Source organism: Alosa pseudoharengus, unplaced genomic scaffold (assembly GCF_046254945.1).
Source record: "Alosa pseudoharengus isolate Yale_2024_CS ecotype anadromous, Long Island Sound unplaced genomic scaffold, YU_APseudo_1.1 YU_APseudo_1.1_scf_6, whole genome shotgun sequence".
NCBI classification, from domain to species: Eukaryota; Metazoa; Chordata; class Actinopteri; order Clupeiformes; family Clupeidae; genus Alosa; species Alosa pseudoharengus.
In genome coordinates this window covers 20,521,966-20,541,752 of record NW_027468848.1, presented here as the reverse complement: position 1 = coordinate 20,541,752, position 19,787 = coordinate 20,521,966, and the positions used below count along the sequence as shown (strand labels likewise).

At 41.3% G+C, this 19,787-nt stretch overlaps 3 protein-coding genes and 1 long non-coding RNA gene across 6 annotated transcripts; all 4 read left to right on the top strand.

Moving 5' to 3' along the window:
- The first annotated feature begins 168 nt into the window (after positions 1-168).
- On the top strand, positions 169-1,143 carry LOC143106303 (uncharacterized). Its single transcript, XM_076270564.1, has one exon. It carries the CDS (start codon positions 174-176, stop codon positions 870-872), a length of 699 nt encoding a protein of 232 aa, XP_076126679.1. The 5' UTR covers positions 169-173; the 3' UTR covers positions 873-1,143.
- Positions 1,144-3,413: 2,270 nt separating this feature from the next.
- Positions 3,414-11,120, top strand: susd1 (sushi domain containing 1). Of its 3 annotated transcripts, XM_076270083.1 has the most exons (21): positions 3,414-3,630; positions 4,152-4,235; positions 4,343-4,486; positions 5,035-5,190; positions 5,354-5,506; positions 5,622-5,801; positions 6,020-6,208; positions 6,411-6,590; positions 6,807-6,986; positions 7,227-7,406; positions 7,575-7,754; positions 7,902-8,081; positions 8,224-8,403; positions 8,705-8,869; positions 9,117-9,202; positions 9,366-9,552; positions 9,761-9,854; positions 10,016-10,271; positions 10,524-10,563; positions 10,804-10,897; positions 10,997-11,120. In XM_076270083.1, exons 2-21 carry the CDS (start codon positions 4,172-4,174, stop codon positions 11,010-11,012), a joined length of 2,904 nt encoding a protein of 967 aa, XP_076126198.1. In that variant the 5' UTR covers positions 3,414-3,630; positions 4,152-4,171; the 3' UTR covers positions 11,013-11,120. The 3 variants fall into 3 exon arrangements, with proteins under 3 accessions (XP_076126198.1, XP_076126199.1, XP_076126200.1); XM_076270084.1 differs by lacking the exons at positions 7,227-7,406; positions 7,575-7,754; positions 7,902-8,081 and having other exon boundaries at positions 3,417-3,630; XM_076270085.1 differs by lacking the exons at positions 6,020-6,208; positions 6,411-6,590; positions 6,807-6,986; ... (2 more) ...; positions 7,902-8,081; positions 8,224-8,403 and having other exon boundaries at positions 3,423-3,630.
- Positions 11,121-12,263: 1,143 nt separating this feature from the next.
- On the top strand, positions 12,264-12,966 carry LOC143105908 (uncharacterized). The gene is made up of 3 exons (XR_012983569.1): positions 12,264-12,323; positions 12,448-12,641; positions 12,863-12,966. It is a non-coding gene; the product is annotated as an uncharacterized LOC143105908 (long non-coding RNA).
- A 3,195-nt stretch (positions 12,967-16,161) lies between these two features.
- LOC143106555 (protein shortage in chiasmata 1 ortholog-like) lies at positions 16,162-18,782 on the top strand. The gene is made up of 6 exons (XM_076270878.1): positions 16,162-16,289; positions 16,544-16,852; positions 17,336-17,509; positions 17,851-17,943; positions 18,172-18,353; positions 18,549-18,782. Exons 1-6 carry the CDS (start codon positions 16,208-16,210, stop codon positions 18,654-18,656), a joined length of 948 nt encoding a protein of 315 aa, XP_076126993.1. The 5' UTR covers positions 16,162-16,207; the 3' UTR covers positions 18,657-18,782.
- The last annotated feature ends 1,005 nt before the right edge of the window (positions 18,783-19,787 follow it).

Sequence of the window (19,787 nt, the reverse complement as noted above, 5' to 3'; positions counted from 1 at the left end):
TGTGACACCTGTAATCCAACATAGTATATGGCAGGGCTCTGTTTGGAAAGATTGACCATGGTGACAGAAGACAAATCAAGTAAGTTGCCATGAAGACTTAATGAAACAGCATACAAAAATATTGATAACCTGCCGATATCCTATCCATGTCCTGTTTTTTAGGGGAAGGCAACATGGCCAAAAGCACAAAGACATCAAAAGTGACAAAACTTTCTGGTGCCATAACTGGTGGCCATCGAGAGGTGACCCAGAGGACTGCAAGGCTTTATGACGACAGGGAGAAGGTGATCTATGAGGAAAGCCTGGGAGAATCCTCCTGCACTGGAACAGAAGAGGGTGGAGATGATAAGGAGGACAGGCGGCACAAGATCGTGCCACCGACAGAGATAGCATCCAATGGCACAATTCCATCAGACATGAGAGAAAAGTCCGTTCACGAAGAGGCCAGTCCAGTGGTCATATGTGACCTACGACTAAGAGGGTCAAGTGGGCAGGTCTGGAGTGGGACGGAGGATGACATCACAGAGGAGCCGGATTTGACCTCCGTGGAGAGGTCTTCCTCACTGTCCTTCCTGGACTGGCAGAACAGGGATGACTCGGACGTGCAGACTACGCTGGCCATCGAGGTGGACATCAACAAGACGGAGGTGGTCCTGATCGACGAGGACGACGACATGTCCCTGAGGGAGAAGACGGTGACGGACGTCTCGATGATGGACGGGAACGCAGCGGAGCTCGTGTGCGGGAGACTCCTGTCCATTTCCACAGACTCGTCCTCTGAGTGCAAGCAGGAGAGCCTAGCTGCCGAGACTCCACTACCGGCCAGTGATGAAATCAAAAAGCGCCGTTGTTGTTTTTGCACAATCCTATGAATGCTTTGTATTCTTGCACATGGAAGGGCGCACTGATGCACATGTAAACACTGCACTTTCACCAGATTTTTTTTTTTATTGTGAGGTGGGACTCACTTTTAGCTTGGCTGTGTTTCATTTATATTTTGAGCAAGCTTACTTAACTCATTGAATGCCAAAGCTGTTTTCGGAAGCTTTGTCCTAGAGTGCCAGCAATCTAGACCATTGTTGATGATTTTTGTACAGCCACAATATATTCTGTGTTATAGCTATGAACACATACAATGGCTCGTTTAAAAGGTGAGACTTTAAGCTCTCAGTGGGTGAAAACCGTGTATTTCTACACGCCTCTGTTCCTGAGAAATCCCAAGCTAAACAGTGGCTAGTTTTCATCAAAATCGCTGTTTTTTTTCTAGAAATGGAGATATAACGTCTTTGTTATAGTGTTAAAGTGTTGCCTGTAAACTTTTCGGGAAGTGATCAGCGAGACCTGGCGAGACTGCCACCTAGTGATAGACCCACGAAAATGGCCTGGTTTTGACCTGACGTGCATGCGTCAATGATTCGACCCAAAGCGGCAACCGAGTTATGATAAAATGTCCAGATAAAATGTCCAGATTGTGCGTTTTCATGAGTTTTCGATCGGCATATATTTCATTTCCATTCATCACAGAGTTCCCAAAATCACATATATGGTGTGTTAGAGTGTCTAGTTTCGTAATTTAAAAAAAAAGCTAAAAACGTAATATTACGTTTTTGGCACTCAACGCATGGGAATGAAAAACGTAATATTACGTTTTTGGCACTCAATGAGTTAAAGGAAAATTCCGGTTTTTAGCACTTTAAGGCCCTTTTCTGGTTTGTTTTGGATGAACTAGAGTGGTGGACACCGAAATTTTGACGATTGGTCCTGTCTCGACTTTTCTGACTCGTTTTGAATCGCCTTTGACTTCTCAGGGTGGCTGGCAATGGGCATACTGTAGTAGGCTACTCAAACATGTCCTAAAACAACCCTTAACATTCGTTTTTAAAACTGTGCAACTCACCGAGTGGTTAGTGGTGTTTGTTGATGTTCCAAAACAAGCAGCGTAGCGAAATACAGTTTCTGTCGTCTTTTATTTGGCATTTTGTAAAATCCCATTGATTTCTGTTGGAAGACTCATTGCACGTTGATATTACTGTGCCACCGTCTATGCTTCAGGCTCACAATTGAGCGGAAGTTTATATGCGGTTGTGAGGTGTAGTATAGTTCCACAATAGCAAATAAGACGGCTGGAAATCATACATTGTGCCGATATATTTGATTTTAATAATCAACGAACACCACTAACCACTCGGTGAGTTGCACAGTTTTGAAAACGTTAAGGGTTGTTTTAGGACATGTTTGAGTAGCCTACTACAGTATGCCCATTGCCAGCCACCCTGAGAAGTCAAAGGCGATTCAAAACGAGTCAGAAAAGTCGAGACAGGACCAATCGTCAAAATGTCGGTGTCCACCACTCTAGTTCATCCAAAACAAACCAGAAAAGGGCCTTAAAGAGCTAAAAAACGGAATTTTCCTTTAAAACTGAAATAAATGCTAAAGAAAAACGAAAAGAGAAGTCTTTGAGTGGATTCAGCCTTTTAAAGACTACAATTTCATCAATTGTCTTTGGTATGAGTGATGTTTTTGCAAAGAGATTTTCTAAAATTTGTAAACATCTGTGAGTTTTGTGTTGTTATACAGTCAATGTAGCACCTTGTTTTTAGACTATAGAATATGTCCATTACTCCACAGCATTTGTCTTTTTAATGAAAAAATACCAGATGCTCTTTATTTTTAGAGATTACAATTTGTGTATAAGTTGTTTTAAAATGTTGTCACTTTTAAAAAAAAAACAGTTGATAAGTTCATACATAAATATGTTTGGATTTAAAATGGTTATTGTTTCACTTGTGGATTCTGCTGTATGCTCAGTGTAGAATTGCTGTTATCGCTCTCCAGAGAGTTTTCTGAATGGGCTGAAAAGCCCACTCACAGGAAGTGGTATATTGCCATTCTACATTGGGATTGGTGGGTATTTGGGGCTCCCACTCTTTAGCATAGAGGAATTCTCAGAAACCAGCTAGAAGAAAACTGAAAAGCATTTTAAAAAATCTAATATTTAATTTCTGTTATCTTCTGTGCTGTTCAGTCTTTATCTAATGATCACATGAAAAAAGGCCTTTCAGAAGCAATTAAACCCCGACTGCACCATAAATTAACTTTAACAATAATGAATGTCTCAACCATAGAACATAGGAAGTAGAACAATGGCCAGCTCTACAACACCCCTTTCCTGAACCTTTGGATCACAATCCCAAGTCCCCATTACTCTTTGTGTTGGTGCATGCTGACATTGAAATGAGAAGGGAGCAAATATTTCTAAAGGACAGGTTGTATTTGATCATAGTCCTCCAACGCTCAGTATGGAAGGAGGGGGGACCTTGCCATACAGACGTTATATCGCTGGTGGGCAGGGCGATAGCAGCTGAGGGCTCTTATCTTCTCCTCCCATACCAAGACTCCTTACCAGCGAAATGCGGTGGCAAGTGTTACACAGTTGTACACTGGTGCATATACGCATAGCCTTACGCCTGACCCCCTGCTGTAATCGCGATGACCCTATTGAGGCAGCTTAACCTTGAACATTTGCAAAAATCTTGTAGAGAAACTTTCTTTGAGCTACTCAATGTATAGCAGATTCTTTGAAAAAGAAATGGATAAAAATAAAGTTGACCTGGAAGAGTACTGACAAAGGTAGGATTTAAGGCAGATATATTTTATCATTTGATCATTTCTGAATATTTAAATTATTGTCAGCACATTGTCATCATTTTATTTTTACTCATGACTTCAGATCATATTTTTCTTAAATGAAATGTAGCCTAGTTTATAAATGGTTGTAAATTTAAGTTGTTACCACATATTCCAAAATAGACATGAGACTGTTTGTATGTGCTAAAAATAGGCTGCTATCATTGTAACAGCTCTTGGACTGTAATAGCACATTCCTCTCTGCACGTTTTGATATGACGAGAATATACACTCCATACTCCAGATACGCGAAATATGCCAAAAGAACTGACAATGATAGACATTACCCTGAAACCACTAACACCAACATGTCCCTCAAACCCCCATCTGTGGAGACCCTAAGCATATAGGATCCCCGAGTCCGACACTACATGTAGTCATCTGCTTCAGCTAGTCTCTAGGAACACCACACAGGTCACTATCTAATGTCGGGAGTGCAAGTAACATGGATGTGTGATTGACAGAATCCTAAGATTAAAGAAGCATGGCATTGATGGGGACAGTAATCATGGCTTTTCTTCTGCATAGCACACCAAGTATTCTTAAAGGTAAGTTCCATACACCTGTATGTATGGAATTGTATATCCTACATATCCCACGGACGGACGGAGGCGTGTTATTTGCCTTATGTGATAGCTCTTTTTTTACATTTTAGACACAGAAGTGGCGGGTAATATTTTCGATGTGTGTGTGACATGCCACCCCAACGCCACCTGTGATCTGAAGACAGATGGAAGTGGGGGCTATGCCTGTAACTGCATGTATGGCTTTGTCGGCAATGGAAGAACTCATTGTGAAGGTAGGTTCTTGAATATGTATGTGTAGCGATTTTGGATGATTAGCATTTTGTGCATTTTTTAATGAAACATGGCACTTTGCCAGATCACTGTATTATGCCATAACTTATTCAGCATGTGAAAATGCAATGATTAGTAGTACAAAACAACCAATTTATTTTAGAAAAGAAAGGAAGTTGTGAAACGTCAGGGTGTGTCTACTTAACTTTTTTTTTCTTTAACCTCAACTGTCAACAAAGTGTTTCATCTCAGAGCATTAGGATACCAAGAACAGGAAACTTCCCACACCCTCTACCCGCCACTTGTGAAAACATAGTATTGTGAAAAATGAAGCAAGATTGCGTGCATGTGATGAAAGATTTTGTCACAGTTCCCATAATCAAACATCATGTTTTCTTTTTTAAATTCAGAGCCTCCCACCTAAAAATTGCAATAACATTGACTTGTGTAAAAGGACAATATTTAGATCTGCCATGTTCTTTATTGCACTTTACTGTCCAGGGGCTTTGTGCTTAAAATGATTCTTAGTGTTTCCATATACATTTAATAGACAAGGACGAATGCCAGATTGGTGCAAACTTCATCTGTGGGGATCATACAGCCTGTCACAACACCCATGGAAGCTACTATTGCACCTGTCTATCAGGATACGCTCCCACTAACAACATGCCCGTTTTCATTCCCAACGATGGCTCATATTGTCAAGGTACATTATGGTCAATGGGTGACCTGAAGAGCAAATTCAAATTTGCTAACACGTTTGTCTGGATTCACCCAGGCTATAAAAGCTAGTAAAAGTATTACAATGTGTCTGATACCATGCCCACAACAGCCCTGCAAATACATGATATACTGTTTCTTTTGATCAGATATTGACGAATGTCAGGTTCAAGGTGTCTGTGGTGAGGGTGGTCTGTGTAGAAACACTGACGGAAATTTCGAGTGTGAATGTCAGATCGGGTACCATGTGAAGGGAGGAACTGTTCCGTTTCACCCTCACCGAGGAAAGGCCTTTTGTGAAGGTAATCTCCATCTCAATCTGTAAAGTAAACTAAATCTTTTCACAAAATCAACTATCTGCTTACAAGGGAGCTACTGATGAATCATGAAGCAGCGTTTCATGTGTTTCAATTGCAGCTGTTGACTGTGGACCTCCACCTTCAGTCCCGCATGCTGTTCAGGTCTCAGTGTCGAACACTAGTTATAGGAGTGTAATCACCTATGGCTGTCAAACGGGGTTCCTATGGCAAAGAGGGGACAACTCATCCCTTTGCACGTCAGAAGGGAATTGGACAGGCCCGAGTCTTATTTGTGAAGGTAATGTCAGATTGTTTCCTCAAGATTTTTTCTTCTTCTTTGTGCTTTTTGTCTTATTAAATCTTATCTTCTCATATTTGTGAAACAATCACTCAATGATATTCAAGTGAACCAATGACTTTACAAATTACTGTGAGCTGATTTTTTCGCAAATATGTACACAAAGGAACAGTAGATGGTTAATGAACAGGCATAATCCCATTGTTGTCCTGTCGTAGAGGTCGACTGTGGTGAGCCCCCTGCTTTTCCGCACTCTAGTTTTATCTGGAAACACCAGACTAGAAACACCAGGATGGGAGCTGAGGTGCTTTATGAGTGTGAGGTGGGCTTTCGTCATGTTGGACCTGCAAGCATAACCGTTTGCACAGCTGGTGGGCTCTGGAGCCACCCCAGTCTACAGTGTGAAGGTATACAGTATACAGTAGTATACAGCATCACACTGGCAACAGTCTTTCATGAAGAGATCATGTTAGGGTTCCCCTGCATCGGTGCTGATTTTTTTTTGTGATGTTGGATATTTGAAATGGTGTAATATTGCTTCACTAATTTCCCTTATTGTCTCGTATCAGCGGTGACAGTGCTTAATATTACCTAATGATTTTCTTTCAGAAATAGTGTGTGGCAAGCCTGCTGCTGTGCCTAATTCACATATGTTGTGGAATAGAAACATCAGTGTTGGTACTAACGTGTTTTATAAATGTGCGGAGGGATATCACAAAATGGGTACTGGCAACATGTCAGTCTGTACTGAAAATGGATTATGGAGTGAAGTAACATTCACATGTGAAGGTATTTTTTCCTCTATTTTATTTTTTTCCATCTGTGTGGTGGAAATATCATGTTCAAAATTATCTTAGAACTACCGGTAAGAGATATTAACGGGCTGTAGATGGCTGTGGAAAAAAATTGAAACCCTGAGCTGAAAAGCACAGTGATACTCTTTGGAACGTTTTTGATTAATCAAAGGTGAACTGACATGTTTGGTCCTGATACTTTTCTCCTCAGTAATGACCTGTGGAGATCCACCTCGGCTGCCACACACTGGACAGGTGTGGAATGGCACCACAACGGTTGGCAGCAGTGTTCTATATTACTGTAATGGAGCGTTTTATTATGTGACAGGAACTAATGTTTCTGAATGTACTACTGACGGTTACTGGACAAAACCAACTGTAACTTGTAAAGGTAACAGTTTAAAGTTAATCTAGTTAATCTAATTTTGGTCATTTTTTATACAGTTTTTCAGACATTTTTGATATGGCCTAAAAGTCTTTAAAAATAGATACCACTACCAGGCTATGCATCAGGCTATGATAGTCTTATTGAGTTTCAGTGGCATTTGTCCCTTTTGTTCTTTTTCTATTGTGAATGCAACCCAAATACCAGTCTTTGCATTTGTACATATCACGTCTATTTCCCCCACAGAGATTAATTGTGGTCTCCCTCCTATCTGGCCACACACTCATGTGTTGTGGACTAAAGACACTCGTATGGGAGCTAAAGTATTTTATGAGTGTGATGTAGGATATTATAATGCAGGACCTGGAAATGTCTCAACTTGTACGGTTGATGGTGTATGGAGTCCACCATACATAGTTTGTCAAGGTATTGATGCAAGAGCTTTGTTTACTCTTCTGTCCTGTTGATTACATAATTGCTCTGTGTTACAAAAACCTAAAATATTTTAAAAAAACTTTTAAAAGTAATATAACTAACAGGCATAATGCATAATGTAGCATTGCTATCTATTGCTAAGATATTCTATCTTGACAGACATACCATGTGGAAATCCTCCTGCTATCCCCAACTCAAAGATAGTATGGGATCAAAACACCACATTTGGTGCTAAAGCATTTTATGAGTGTGAATCTGGATACAGAAACGTGGGTCTGGGAAATGTTTCGGTTTGTTCCACAAATGGACTGTGGTTGGAACCATCTTTGATATGTCAAGGTGATACAGCACAAGCTTGTTTTGAGTATCCTATTGTGCTTTCTGACCAACTTAATTAAATGTATCTAATTTAATTATTACACATATACAGATACCCTCAATTCACCAAGACACTTCCATAACCCCTTTCCTGGTTTCACCAAGCAGAAATCAGTTGCGGCCCACCACCAGTTATATCTCACACTGACATGCAGTGGGACAAAACAAGCGGATTGGGGAGTGTAGTTCAGTATACATGTAAAGATGGCTTTTACCAGGAAGGGGTGCAAAGCTTTTCGACTTGTACCCCTAGTGGAGAGTGGGGAATTGCCTCCATTCAATGCAAAGGTACAGACTAACATTCTATGTATCAGTATTCTTAGCAACTGATACTGTGATGCATTATATTCACAGATGGCAGAAATAGTATTTTAGGCTACACTTCACAAGTTATAAACAAATTGTATTATCTTTTATTTCCCCCCCACAGAGATTAATTGTGGTGTCCCTCCTATCTGGCCACACACTCATGTGTTGTGGACTAAAGACACTCGTATGGGAGCTAAAGTATTTTATGAGTGTGATGTAGGATATTATAATGCAGGACCTGGAAATGTCTCAGTTTGTACAGTTGATGCTGTATGGAGCCCTCCTAATGTAGTTTGCAAAGGTACTGGTGCATGACTTCTGCTGTGACCTTTTGTTTGTTTGTTGTTGTTGTTGTTGTTGTTGTTATTTTACCATATACAGGGTAATCTACTGCTGTCAGTCTTCTTATTGATTTCCATCAGCGTTCAAACATTATATGCATAGTGTACTGTATAATTCCCATAATATATTGATGTTTAATTGTTGCCAATTGTGTTCATTTCCTCTTCAACAGGTTGTGGTGGTGAAGAGAGTCCCTGTCATTATGTCAAATAGTATTTGATAATGTTCCATTCTAAAACCCTTTCTGTGCCCTGCTGCAGCGAGATGTGGGCATGTGCCTGAGCTAGCCCATGCAGAGCTGGTGTGGGATAACGAGAGCATCGCCATTCACCGCTGTGCGGATGGATACTACGCCCACAGCGGACTCACTGTGTCTACCTGTGGGGTGGACGGGAGCTGGCAGGCTGCAACCCTGCAGTGCAGAGGTGGGATTTCAGCTTCTTGTGTGAGGAATGAACAAACACAGGCATGAATGTGTGGGACACCAGTAGAGACACCAGTAGAGCTGTATTTTCCATTGTTTGTTGTGAGCTAATTTGAGCACATTTACCATTAACTGATGTGATTGCTGGGGTAAGGATATCAAAGAACGTATTGAGATACCAGTAGTTTTCTTGACTCAAGATTACAAATAAAACATCTTTTTACTTACATGACGTTATTCTTTGACAGAAATCAGGTATGGAATCCGTCAGTTGGAAGTTTTTAATGAAAGATGTCTGCGCTGGCTCTCTGATGGCAAAAAGGAGGATTACAGAGTAAGTTTTTGCAATATACAGGTATATTATTATTCAATATTAAACATATAAAAAAAACGTATCTGCAAAAGTATCAAAGCGTGAAATAGATCAGGCACAATGGTAGATTTCTTTGTCACAATCTTCTCATTATCCTGCATTATAATTCCATATTTTTGTACAGGTTATATTTGTTGGCCGTAGAGACTATCAAAAGCCATTTGTTGATAAAAGGAGGGAAGCCTTCAGCTCTCAACATCTTAGGCCTCATGTCTGCTTGAAACTGCTGCCAGCTACAAACTACACCATCAACATTACGGCTGTGCTAGCTAGATCCTCCACTGTTATCACAACCAACACCACAATCCCAGGTAACCTAAATCTTGGCCTGAGGAATTATCACCTAGATGTTTATTTGGTGCCCCTGTGGTGTGTTGCTGCTATAAGGTCATAAGATCAAGGGCTGGACATCTAGAGCATGAGCATCTATCCATTACTGATTTACATTTACCGTGATGTATACTGGTGTGTCTAGTAGTCTATAAATGTGATTTTTTAAATGTTGCTTTCCTCTCATAGCTGCCCCAGTACCAGAGGTCATGTTTAGGGATGTTGAGGGACCACTGCCTTATCTTTGGGTGCATAGGTCTCACCACACTCTGGATCCAATCTGGTAAGAATTCAATCATATCTTATTCATTCTATCAATTCTAAATGTGTGACATTTGCTTATTTTGATAATAACAATCGGTGTTGCATCCTTCTTAAAGGGTTGTGTTTCCTTTTGTATTACAGTAAACAACACAATAAACTACCAACTGGCTTTTTTTACAGTCTGTACGAGGTGTTTGTGCTACCAGTAGAGGGCACTCTGGGGTTTGACTGCAACTCCCCCAAAAGTCCACATTTCCTCAAAGACAGCAGTTGCCATGGTGAATATGTGGCAGCTCAGATCCAAGTCAGAGATGTTGGAAATGTGCTGAACTTCACTGTTGGGGATGAACAACACTATGGAGAGTTTTACAATGCTCCGTTAGAGAATGGTAGAGATTACTACATCATATTGAGGACTACATGTCGGTGGGGACAGGTAAGAGATGGAGGCTGAAGTAATCCCTTACATTCAGAGTGTGATTTATGCAATAACAATTATGGGGGGGGGCTTTCGGTCAAGGTCTTATAATGTAACTCCACCATTATTACAATGCATTTGTCGTTTAGTCAGGATGCTCAGGATAGGCCTAGGGTTTCATGTCAATACATTTAAATGTTTGCTTGGTTTTAATAGCAGTAATCACTTTCTTTAAAGCTCCTAATCAGTTCTTTTTTGTGACATCTCCAGAGCAGTAAACACTCATGTGTCTTATGGGCCAAGGCAAGAGGTGAGTGGTTTAAAGCGTTGCTCTCTGTTTCTGTTTTACCTCTACGTATACTGTGAAATAAAAGTTTGCATGGGTAGTAGATGTGCCATAGGCCTTCATTATTTTTCCCCATACTATTTTAAGCTGAATTTAAGGGAATAAATAATAATATCACAGTAGCCTGCACTTGTATCACAGTAAGTTGAAATTGTTGCTGTTTGTTGTTGTGAGACGACTTTTTCTCAATGGAATTCTTTTCAGGGACATCCTACAGGATGAGGATGTCAGTTCTTGTGGTTTGCGGAACCATTTCATTCTTTGGCTTCGTTGTTCTTATAGGATATTATTTTACTGGGTAAGAAGCACAGCTACATTATTTTACCCGGTTGGTTGTATCACAGTGGATCAAGGCCAAATACAAAGTATAATCTATTTTACCATCTTTGTCTTTCAGATATTTCAAGAATTGATTGCCAGTGCCATAAATTAAGACTTTACCTCATGTTTTTCTAGATGTTCCGGTTTAAATGTTTTTTAAATGCATTTTTGAATAATATTTCATTAAAGAAACAAACAGATGTTGGTATTGTTGTCTTCATTAGGCCACACACTTTGCATTCCTCCACCCTGCAGTTTAGTTTTTGTTACATTTTGCTGTACTGGTTAAAGTAATTTTTATCAATCTGCATATCTTACCTGAAGTAGGCTACCCTAATCTTGTTTTGAGAAACGGGCTACAAAACGGCATTGGTAGAATCAGAGAATGTCTAGGGCTCTGGTAGAATTCTGATTTGGCCGGTGGGAGACTTCAGAGGCTGCTCATCACCACGAGCGCACTGAGGGAGGAGGCACTGCTTCAGTTCAGAGTGATAATGCAGAGCTTTAAATCCTGAACTATAATTAAATGAACTACAATGTATATCTAGGATTTGACATTCACTAGGTCGGGATTGTTATGGGTAATTAGTTTGGCCTCGTAACTTAGTAACCATACAGACAGCCAGAGGACCTGTTGATCTGAGTAACTTTGATAACAATGGCTAGCATGGCTAGCTTGCGCTAACGTTAGCCAACCTAGCTGTGTTGTCTGCTATACTACAGACTGCACACAAGCCATCTTGAAGCTTATGTTTACTTAAAAGTGGTTCGTACTAGGTAAGTGAAACAAAAAACAGGTAGTTGAAGTTCAAACTAAAGACAAAGTGCAGACTGATTTAGCTGTGTAGAATAATTAATTTAAAGTTAGCTGCTAACCCTGTGTTTATCCTTGTAGATAAGTGAGAATAACTTATCAAATTACCTGCCCACAAAACAAGATGTTTTCGGTCTTGAAGTACAAGTCAATTGACTATGTGTTTGAGGTATGGTCATCTAGTCTTTGATCTCAAATAATTGTTTTTCAAAATCAGAAGCAGCTTCCAGCAGTAAAAGTCCTTTGTAATGAATTACTTCTCAATTTGAATAGGCCACAGCCAGGCGTAAATTAACATTAAGTTGCCTGGTTCTACCAATACCTTACAACCTCAACACTCAAGACATCTATCTTCACTGTGGTTCTCTACCTGATGATGCCTATCGAAAACCATGGATTCGAGGTTAGACTTCAGGAGGTTTAACACCAGCTTCTAAAGATTTCATCCACAACGTGTTTTCTCAGAACTGACAAATTGGTTGCACTTCTCTATGACAGGAAACACAATTTCCTCCAGCAGCCTGAACATGAAGGGATCGATAGTGGAAGAACTAAGATCTAAAACACTACCTATGGATTCTGTAGAAAAGTATGATGAAATTTAGATATTTGGCTATAGACATCACATTTGTTAAATAAATACAATAATACAGTGTTTTAATGTATACTTCATATATTTTGTATTTTCCCTATAAATTGATGATGCAAATTAGAATGAGCGCTACTCACACACTGAATGAAGCGGAAGCTTTGGAGATAGTCCCCAGCTCCAATCCTGCTTCCCAGGCCTATCCTGAGGTAGAGGAGATCCTTTGGCAGGTCACCCACAAAAAGAGTGAGGCTGATTTATCTTTAGTAGATGACTTCACCAAAGCCACAGGAAGTGACATGAGTGTGGGTCATGAAGGTAGGTATATATTTGTAGGTGTTACACTAGTGTAATAATTATCACACTATTAAGCAAATAAGTAGCAGGGTATTGACAGTTCATATCAATACATCCAAAGTAAATTAAGTACAGCCTGTTAAAAGTAAACAAAGTAAATTAAGGACAGCCTGTCATAAATGCATCTTGTAATATATATTTTGACATTAGTGGCATGATATATCTATAACATTTTGTTTTAGAGCTCCTGCTTGAGGAATCGCTGGGTAGCTCTCCCCTGCACCAGTTCAAGAAACACATGCCGACTTTACGAGTCAAACTAAGCCGATTGAAAGCTGTGTTGGTGTCAGACCCACTACAAACTCCAGTGGGAGATTCACTGTCTGAGCATATGATTTTTGGGTATAGAGGAGATATATATTTGCCATGTATTTAATTGTAACCAAATGCTTTTTTCCCATCTGATGGTGGAAATATTTATCATTTTCAAAGGAGATGTGTGTCCTATGATGTCAGTTCATGTCGTGATACAAACAGCTCTCAGATGAGGTCAAGTGTTATAGAAGAGTTTAGCAAAGTGTCACCTCGGGATGAAGAGGTAGTCTGTTTATATGAATAACAAATTGTATTTTTTACTGTAAATATAATGCATTTATTTCCTATCAGTGGACATTATCACAAAATAATTTTTATAACAACAGCTTGAAAAAAGATATTCATTGATGTCTGATTTTGCATGTGTTTTTACAGTCCTTAATGTTGCTTGAAGTGGAATCCTGCAGCATGCACAAAGAATCCTTCATCACATCTCTAGCCTACCTTTCTAGCATTCTACAAGTAAGAAAAGAACCTGAGGGAGACCAGGTGTCTTTGGTGGAGATGCTTAAAAAAGGTGAGCTACCTGGAAATGAAACTTAAGTGCATTTATCAACTTTTGTCAGAACTCTGCTAGCATTGATCCTTTTCTTACAGTGACCCCAGCAGGTCAACAGGAAATGCATCATTTTAGAACCCTTGACGCTCCTAGTAACAGCTTGAATCCTCTCAACCCATTAGACCCAAAGACCCCAGGTATGTACTCTTCCCGCTCTTTTCAGCAAACACCATAGTTGTTGTCACACATTGTCAGCTGTTGATACAACATACAAGCTTTGGTCCATGCTAAATCGTCACCATTTAGTTGGTGTCAATCGTCACCATTTGGTTGGTGTTGGTGGCACAGGCAATTTTAAAGGAGTTGGTGGTAACACAGTGGTGTTACATTACATTAGCTCACTGCTCCAAGTTGCTGGAGGGAAAAGTCATCTGATTATTGAATAAGTAAACAACAAATGTACACGATTGGATTTCACTATGCTCTAAAACCATACTCTAACCCAGTGGTTTTCAAAGTGAGGGCCGGGGCCGCGAGGGGGTGCCAGGGGGGCCTCAACAAGTTGGAAAGAAAAATAAAAGCAACAAATAAATACATTTGAAAATGTTTTAATATACCCATTACTATGAGGGTTGTTATACAATGCCATTATAATAATTTGTCGCATATCCGAACATTATTTTCCATGATAATGATTGGGAATAATAGTAGAGTGATAGCTCTCATATAGCAGAAAGCCCCAAATGTAATTTTACACACTGTATGCTCCATCACAAAGTGCTTGTGACTAAAATAATTATTAGGATTAGCTTAATGTATTTTTAAATTTGCCGTAGTATTGTCGATGGGTTTAATAACAACATCAAGGGGTCCTTGGCCAGAACCTAGTGGTATTTGGGGGGCCTTGTCAAGGAAAAGTTTGGGAACCCCTGCTCTAACCATTCACAATAAAGCATCGGTCACCTGTATTGCACTCTGGGTGGCTATACATCTCTGCCGTCTCCTCTCTCAGTGCCTCTTAGGCTGTACCCAGAGCTGGAGTTGGATGTACCCTTCTTCCCAGCTCGTGGCCCTGAGCGGTCTGAGCTGCGGTTGCCCAACAGTCACCTTCAACCGAAGCGTTTGCCCCCCGTCTACAGGCAGTAAGTCACCATGGATCTCCAGACAGAAAACATTGAAACACTGTGGCATAACTAAAATGTGTGCATTTACAAATCATTTCTCCTGATTAATGTGTGTTAAATGAAGAAATAACCCATCAGTCCTTGTGAAATAGGAAATGAATCATAACCTTACACCATTCACATTAACTATGTCAGCATTGTAACCAATCAGAGTGGTGTCCCAAAAGCTCACTGTTTTTGCCACAAATTGTCTACCTCATTAGGTAAAAGACTGTTACAGGATGAAGGCCCCATGCTAATAATATTCTTGTGTGTCAGTTGGCTAGTGTCAGATGAGGAACGAAAGGAGGTAGAGCGGGTTCTGTGGTCCTCAGAGAAACAGCATAACGCCATAGGAGGTTTTCTTCTGGCTGGTACGTACTGACATGAACAGCCATCAGAAAACCATACTATGTGTAACACATTGTAAACTATACTTTAATTTCTGTTTGTGAAATGAAAACTGCGTACCATTTTTTTTTCAGAGCCTCCTAGTCTTGAGCGTTTTGAGAAGAACCAACCACTGACTGATGCCTTCAAGCTCTTGGGCATCTCAGCACCAAAACAAGACGTTGAACTCACTGGATTCCCTGAACAGCTCCAGTCTCTGGGAAAAGGCTGCGCTGAAATTCCAGAGGATATGACAGCTGAGCCACTCAGTATTGAGAAAAGGGATTTGGTTAAGCCGGAGGGCTTCACAGTGCTGTCAGGCTCAGAGATTGATGGTGAGTGTGTCTCCTCCAGGACCTCATGGGGGCCACTCTGCACACTACAAACAGATTGAGACTGATATTTGTTTTTCAAAGCAAGTGGGAAATATATTGAATGGAAATTTTTAGATGATCAAAACTGTGTGTGATATATGAAATATGCTGTTCATATGATAGAGCTGGACTGTATGCTTTATGGATGTTATATGACTTAATTTCAGATGTTCTGAGAGAAGTCTCCGGAGATGCGGGTTAGTATTTCTCCTCTATCTCTCCTTACTTACATGAAGAGATTTACAGTTGTTCTCCCACCTGCTCAAGGGGCAAGTGGAGGGATAACTTTTTATTTAATATTCTATGAGATAAAGAAGTACACCTCGGGGAAGAGGCACAAACTAACCATTCATCCCTCTTAAAAGATGCTGATACTAAAGGTTCTCTCTCTCTCTCTCTTTCTCTCTCTCTCTCTCTCTCTCACTCCCTCCCCCCCCACACTTTCTCTTTGTCTACATTCTATTAGGTAAATCCCCATTTCCTAATAATTCAGCGAAACCCACCCAGCCTCTCGCCACCTCTGTCCAGGGGAAGCGGCTAGCGGTACCCTCTCAGCAGGAGGATGAGACCACTGTGAAGAAGCTCATCATGGAGGAGGTGGCGTGGCCCTCTGAGATCTTAAAGCCTGCCTGGGAGCGTGGCCACCAGAGAACGCCTCAAGGCACCCCAACCAAGAGAGAGGAGAGTGTGGCCAACTTCTCTCCAGTGAGACACCCTCCAAAGGAGCTTCCCAGCATAACTTCAGTGCCCAAGCCAGTGACGCACTCTGACCTTTTGACATCTTTCATGATGCTCAGACAACAGCAGCGTATGCTGGAGTCTTCGGAGAAGACCAACTCCAGTCTGACAAGTGCAGCAGGAGAAAAAAGTAGGTCCAAGCTCAATCTCTCAGAGTAGGTCCAAGCTCTACTCTACTACTGTTTTCAGAGAGTTTATTTGGGCTCAGCCGTACTAGACAGAAGTCTTAGACTGATTCAGTATACAGCACAAAAAGCAATTCCATTTTCCATTATGCTCCAAGTCCCTTCGGTATGTCTCCACATAAATGGCAATCAGTAAACTGCTATAAATCATTTTTTTTTGCTATTGGAGATAATGGTAATCTGAGTGTATTGTGTTCAGATTTACAGGTAAAGAGGTTCACCAGCCAGAGTCCCACAGAGCAGATGAGGCCAGGTGAGGTCGGTCAGCCTCAGGTGACGGGGATGGCGTCCTCATCAGGCCCTCCAGAGAGAGGCAGCTCCTCCGTCGTCCAGGGAACCCATAGTATCACCTCTACAGGACAGGCCATCAGAGCAAACACTCCTGTCTGTCAGACTAACAGAGCAAGTACTCCCATGACTTCAGATAGCAAAGATGGCAAGGCTGTGGCTCAGGAATCCACTGAGGGGGACAATAACAACAGCAGGGTCATACCTGTTCAGGCTACAGGTAAGTCACTCTACCTAAAGTCAAACGTCCCATACGGCAATGAAGATAGTATTATCGTGGTGATTCAATTTAAGAAATGCCATTTATAGGTGATGCAACTGTGTATCTGTTTGGTGTGTGTGTGTGTGTGTTAATGTGTGTGAGTTCATGTGTGTGTGTGTGTGTGTGTGTGTGTGTGTGTGTGTCTGTTCATGTGTGTGTGTGTGTGTGTGTGTGTGTGTGTGTGTGTGTGTGTGTGTTCATGTGTGTGTGTGTGTGTGTGTGTGTGTGTGTGTGTGTGTTTGTGCATGTGTGTGTGTATGTGCATGTGTGTGTGTGTGTGTGTCCATGGGTGTGTGTGTGTGTGTGTGTATGTGCATGTGTGTGTGTGTGTGTGTGTGTGCGCGTGTGTGTTCATGTGTGTGTGTGTTCATGTGTGTGTGTGTGTGTGTGTGTGTTCATGTGTGTGTGTGTGTGTGTGTGTGTGTGTGTGTGTGTGTGCAGAGAGTCAGCTGCTGGCCCTGCGGGCAGTGCAGGCGGTGGGCGAGCCGTGCTTCTCTAGGGCGCTGGAGCTGGGCCTGAGTGCCACCGGTGGCTGCAGGGACTTCAGCAGCCTGGACACGGAGCGCAGCCACTTCCTGCTCAAACAGCAGCAGAAGCAGCTCTCCGTCATGCCAGGTCAGCACTGCATCTGTTAGCGCTGCAGCACTTAGCCAGTTATTTAGCATTCAGGTAACCTTTTCCCCAGTGGGGCTTTAGTGTTTAGGAACTTTCCCTTTCAAGTGAGAAACCGTATGCTGGCCGACAGCTTCCAATGTCCACAGTTGTTGCTCGGTGTCAACTGTTTCCTTGCCAAGAGTAGTGCCACTGTCCACGACCAGCTGTCTTTAGAAATGTGTGGTGTTGTCTGTTGTCTGAAGGCCTCTTAAGACTGAATGTAATAATGAGAGTAGTCCAACCTGTGTAAAGGTCATGTGATATATCTCTTATTTGGACGGATGATCTCTGTTCCACTTCAGGCCTGGAGCAGCTGTATGTGGAGGTGGCTTTGCTGCACACCCTCGTCACTGTGAAGGAGCTGGTGCTTCGGTGTGGAGTCACCAGAGCTTGTGGTCAGTGCACATGTGACGTTCAATACAATAAGGACAATTTTAATTAGTGTTTTAATCCTCATTATTTTCTGAAATATATCTTTAAGTTACTGGTACTTGTGTCTGTTTTAGGTGGTGCACATGTTTTTAAAATGTTGTTGTTTTCAGTTGGAACGATGTAAAATGCTTTCTCACTGTCACCTGTTACTCAACACTGCTTGACATCATCACCTGTTTCTGCTGTGTCAGATTACCTGGCTAAGGCCAAAACTGCCCACGAGACAGATGTGTTAGACCTGCTGCACAAAAAGTACCTGATCTTGCAGTTCCACAGCCAGAAGAACCGGGAGCCAGACCCAAAACTCCTGGAGCTCCAGGATGTGATGAAATCATGGCTGCAGTCTGTTGACACTCAGCAGCCCCTTTCAAAAGTGAGCTTCCCTCCCAACCCTTTGATGAATTAACAAAATATTTTATTTCATATAGCATGTAGAAGTTCATGTTTTTTTTCTGTTGCTTATATGATGGTCAACTATTGAATTTACAAAATTATACAGTTATAAAGTATACAACATACAATTACAGTTATTGAACATTTTAAAATATTTTTCTTTTGTTATGAGCAGGTTCTCTTACTGATTTCTAGCAACTCGGACTCTATGAGGACGCCGCTGATTGGAAGTCTTAGTGAGATATCAGGTGAGCCAGTCATAGCACTGGGACTAGAGCAGTGATTCTTAAACAAGGGGCCCAAATGGGGTCGCCAAATACTTCCGTGGGGTCGCCAATTATTTTCTGTATTCAGTCTGAAATTATTATTAGGTAAAACAAAGGAAAATAATATTGGCCTTTTTCTTATTTACATGCAGTTAAGAGAAGAGAGAGAAATGTTTTCGTCTTTCAACGAGATCTGGTTCAGCCTATGGGCTACTGGTCCGCTGATAGAAACAATGTAACTATCTGCTCCACTACACAAACTCAACTTGTTCCCGCTATTTTAAGTAAAACAAAACAAAAGACATAGGTAGCCTATTAGCCAAAATGGACAGGTGGCTGCTTAAAAAATGTAACAAAAGCTCGGAAGTGCCATCTACCAGTGCGTCTACTCCGGGATCCTCAGATGGGACAAATCTACAGGCCGGTGAGAATAAAAAAGGCGCGTCGGCTTTATCAGAAAGAATTTCTGAAATATGGATTCACTTGCCAAGTTAAAGATAACCTCGACCACCCACAATGTGTGATTTGCGGCGATGTTCTGGCGAATGAGAGCTTAAAACCTGTCAAAATGAAACGACATCTCAAAATACAGATGTCGGCTCAGCAAATCTCTGTGTCGTCGTATGCAGCATTCCTCCTAGAATTAACTTGCTATGTTCACGGAAGCATGCCCACCCTTCCCATTGAAATTGTTAAAGATAGTAAACCAGAAAAGGGAAATAAAAAAATATGTAACGTTGTAGGCCTAATGCTGCAGGCTATGTGTGTGTGCGTGCTTGTGTGTGCGCGCTACGCACATAGCGCTCTGATCTGATATGGCGGCAGCCTACACTTGTTTAATCGTGATTGTTTGGTTTTCTCGGTTCTTGTTCATATGGAGTTAATAAAACAAATGACTTTGCTTTCTAGGTTTTGCTTGATTTAGTTGTTAACGTTGGAGGGGGGTATTTGAGTAAGGACTTAGAATGGGTTTGGGGAAAGTGGGGTCGCCAGACCTCGTCATACTTTTTTGTGGGGTCGCCAGACAAAAAGTTTAAGAACCACTGGACTAGAGGACACGTCTGTTGTACAGGAATGGTATGATTATCCAACAGTGATTATCTGACAGTATAAGGCAGTGAGATGATAGGGATGAGTTGTTATCTCCT

Coding starts and splice junctions, on each gene's coding strand:
- LOC143106303 (XM_076270564.1), top strand. CDS start 174: ATGGCCAAAAGCACAAAGACATCAAAAGTGACAAAACTTTCTGGTGCC.
- susd1 (XM_076270083.1), top strand. CDS start 4,172: ATGGCATTGATGGGGACAGTAATCATGGCTTTTCTTCTGCATAGCACA. Junction 8,082..8,223: donor TGCCTCCATTCAATGCAAAG/GTACAGACTAAC, acceptor TCCCCCCCACAG/AGATTAATTGTGGTGTCCCT. Junction 10,272..10,523: donor CTACATGTCGGTGGGGACAG/GTAAGAGATGGA, acceptor TGACATCTCCAG/AGCAGTAAACACTCATGTGT.
- LOC143106555 (XM_076270878.1), top strand. CDS start 16,208: ATGATGCTCAGACAACAGCAGCGTATGCTGGAGTCTTCGGAGAAGACC. Junction 17,510..17,850: donor GCAGCTCTCCGTCATGCCAG/GTCAGCACTGCA, acceptor GTTCCACTTCAG/GCCTGGAGCAGCTGTATGTG. Junction 18,354..18,548: donor CTCAGCAGCCCCTTTCAAAA/GTGAGCTTCCCT, acceptor TGTTATGAGCAG/GTTCTCTTACTGATTTCTAG.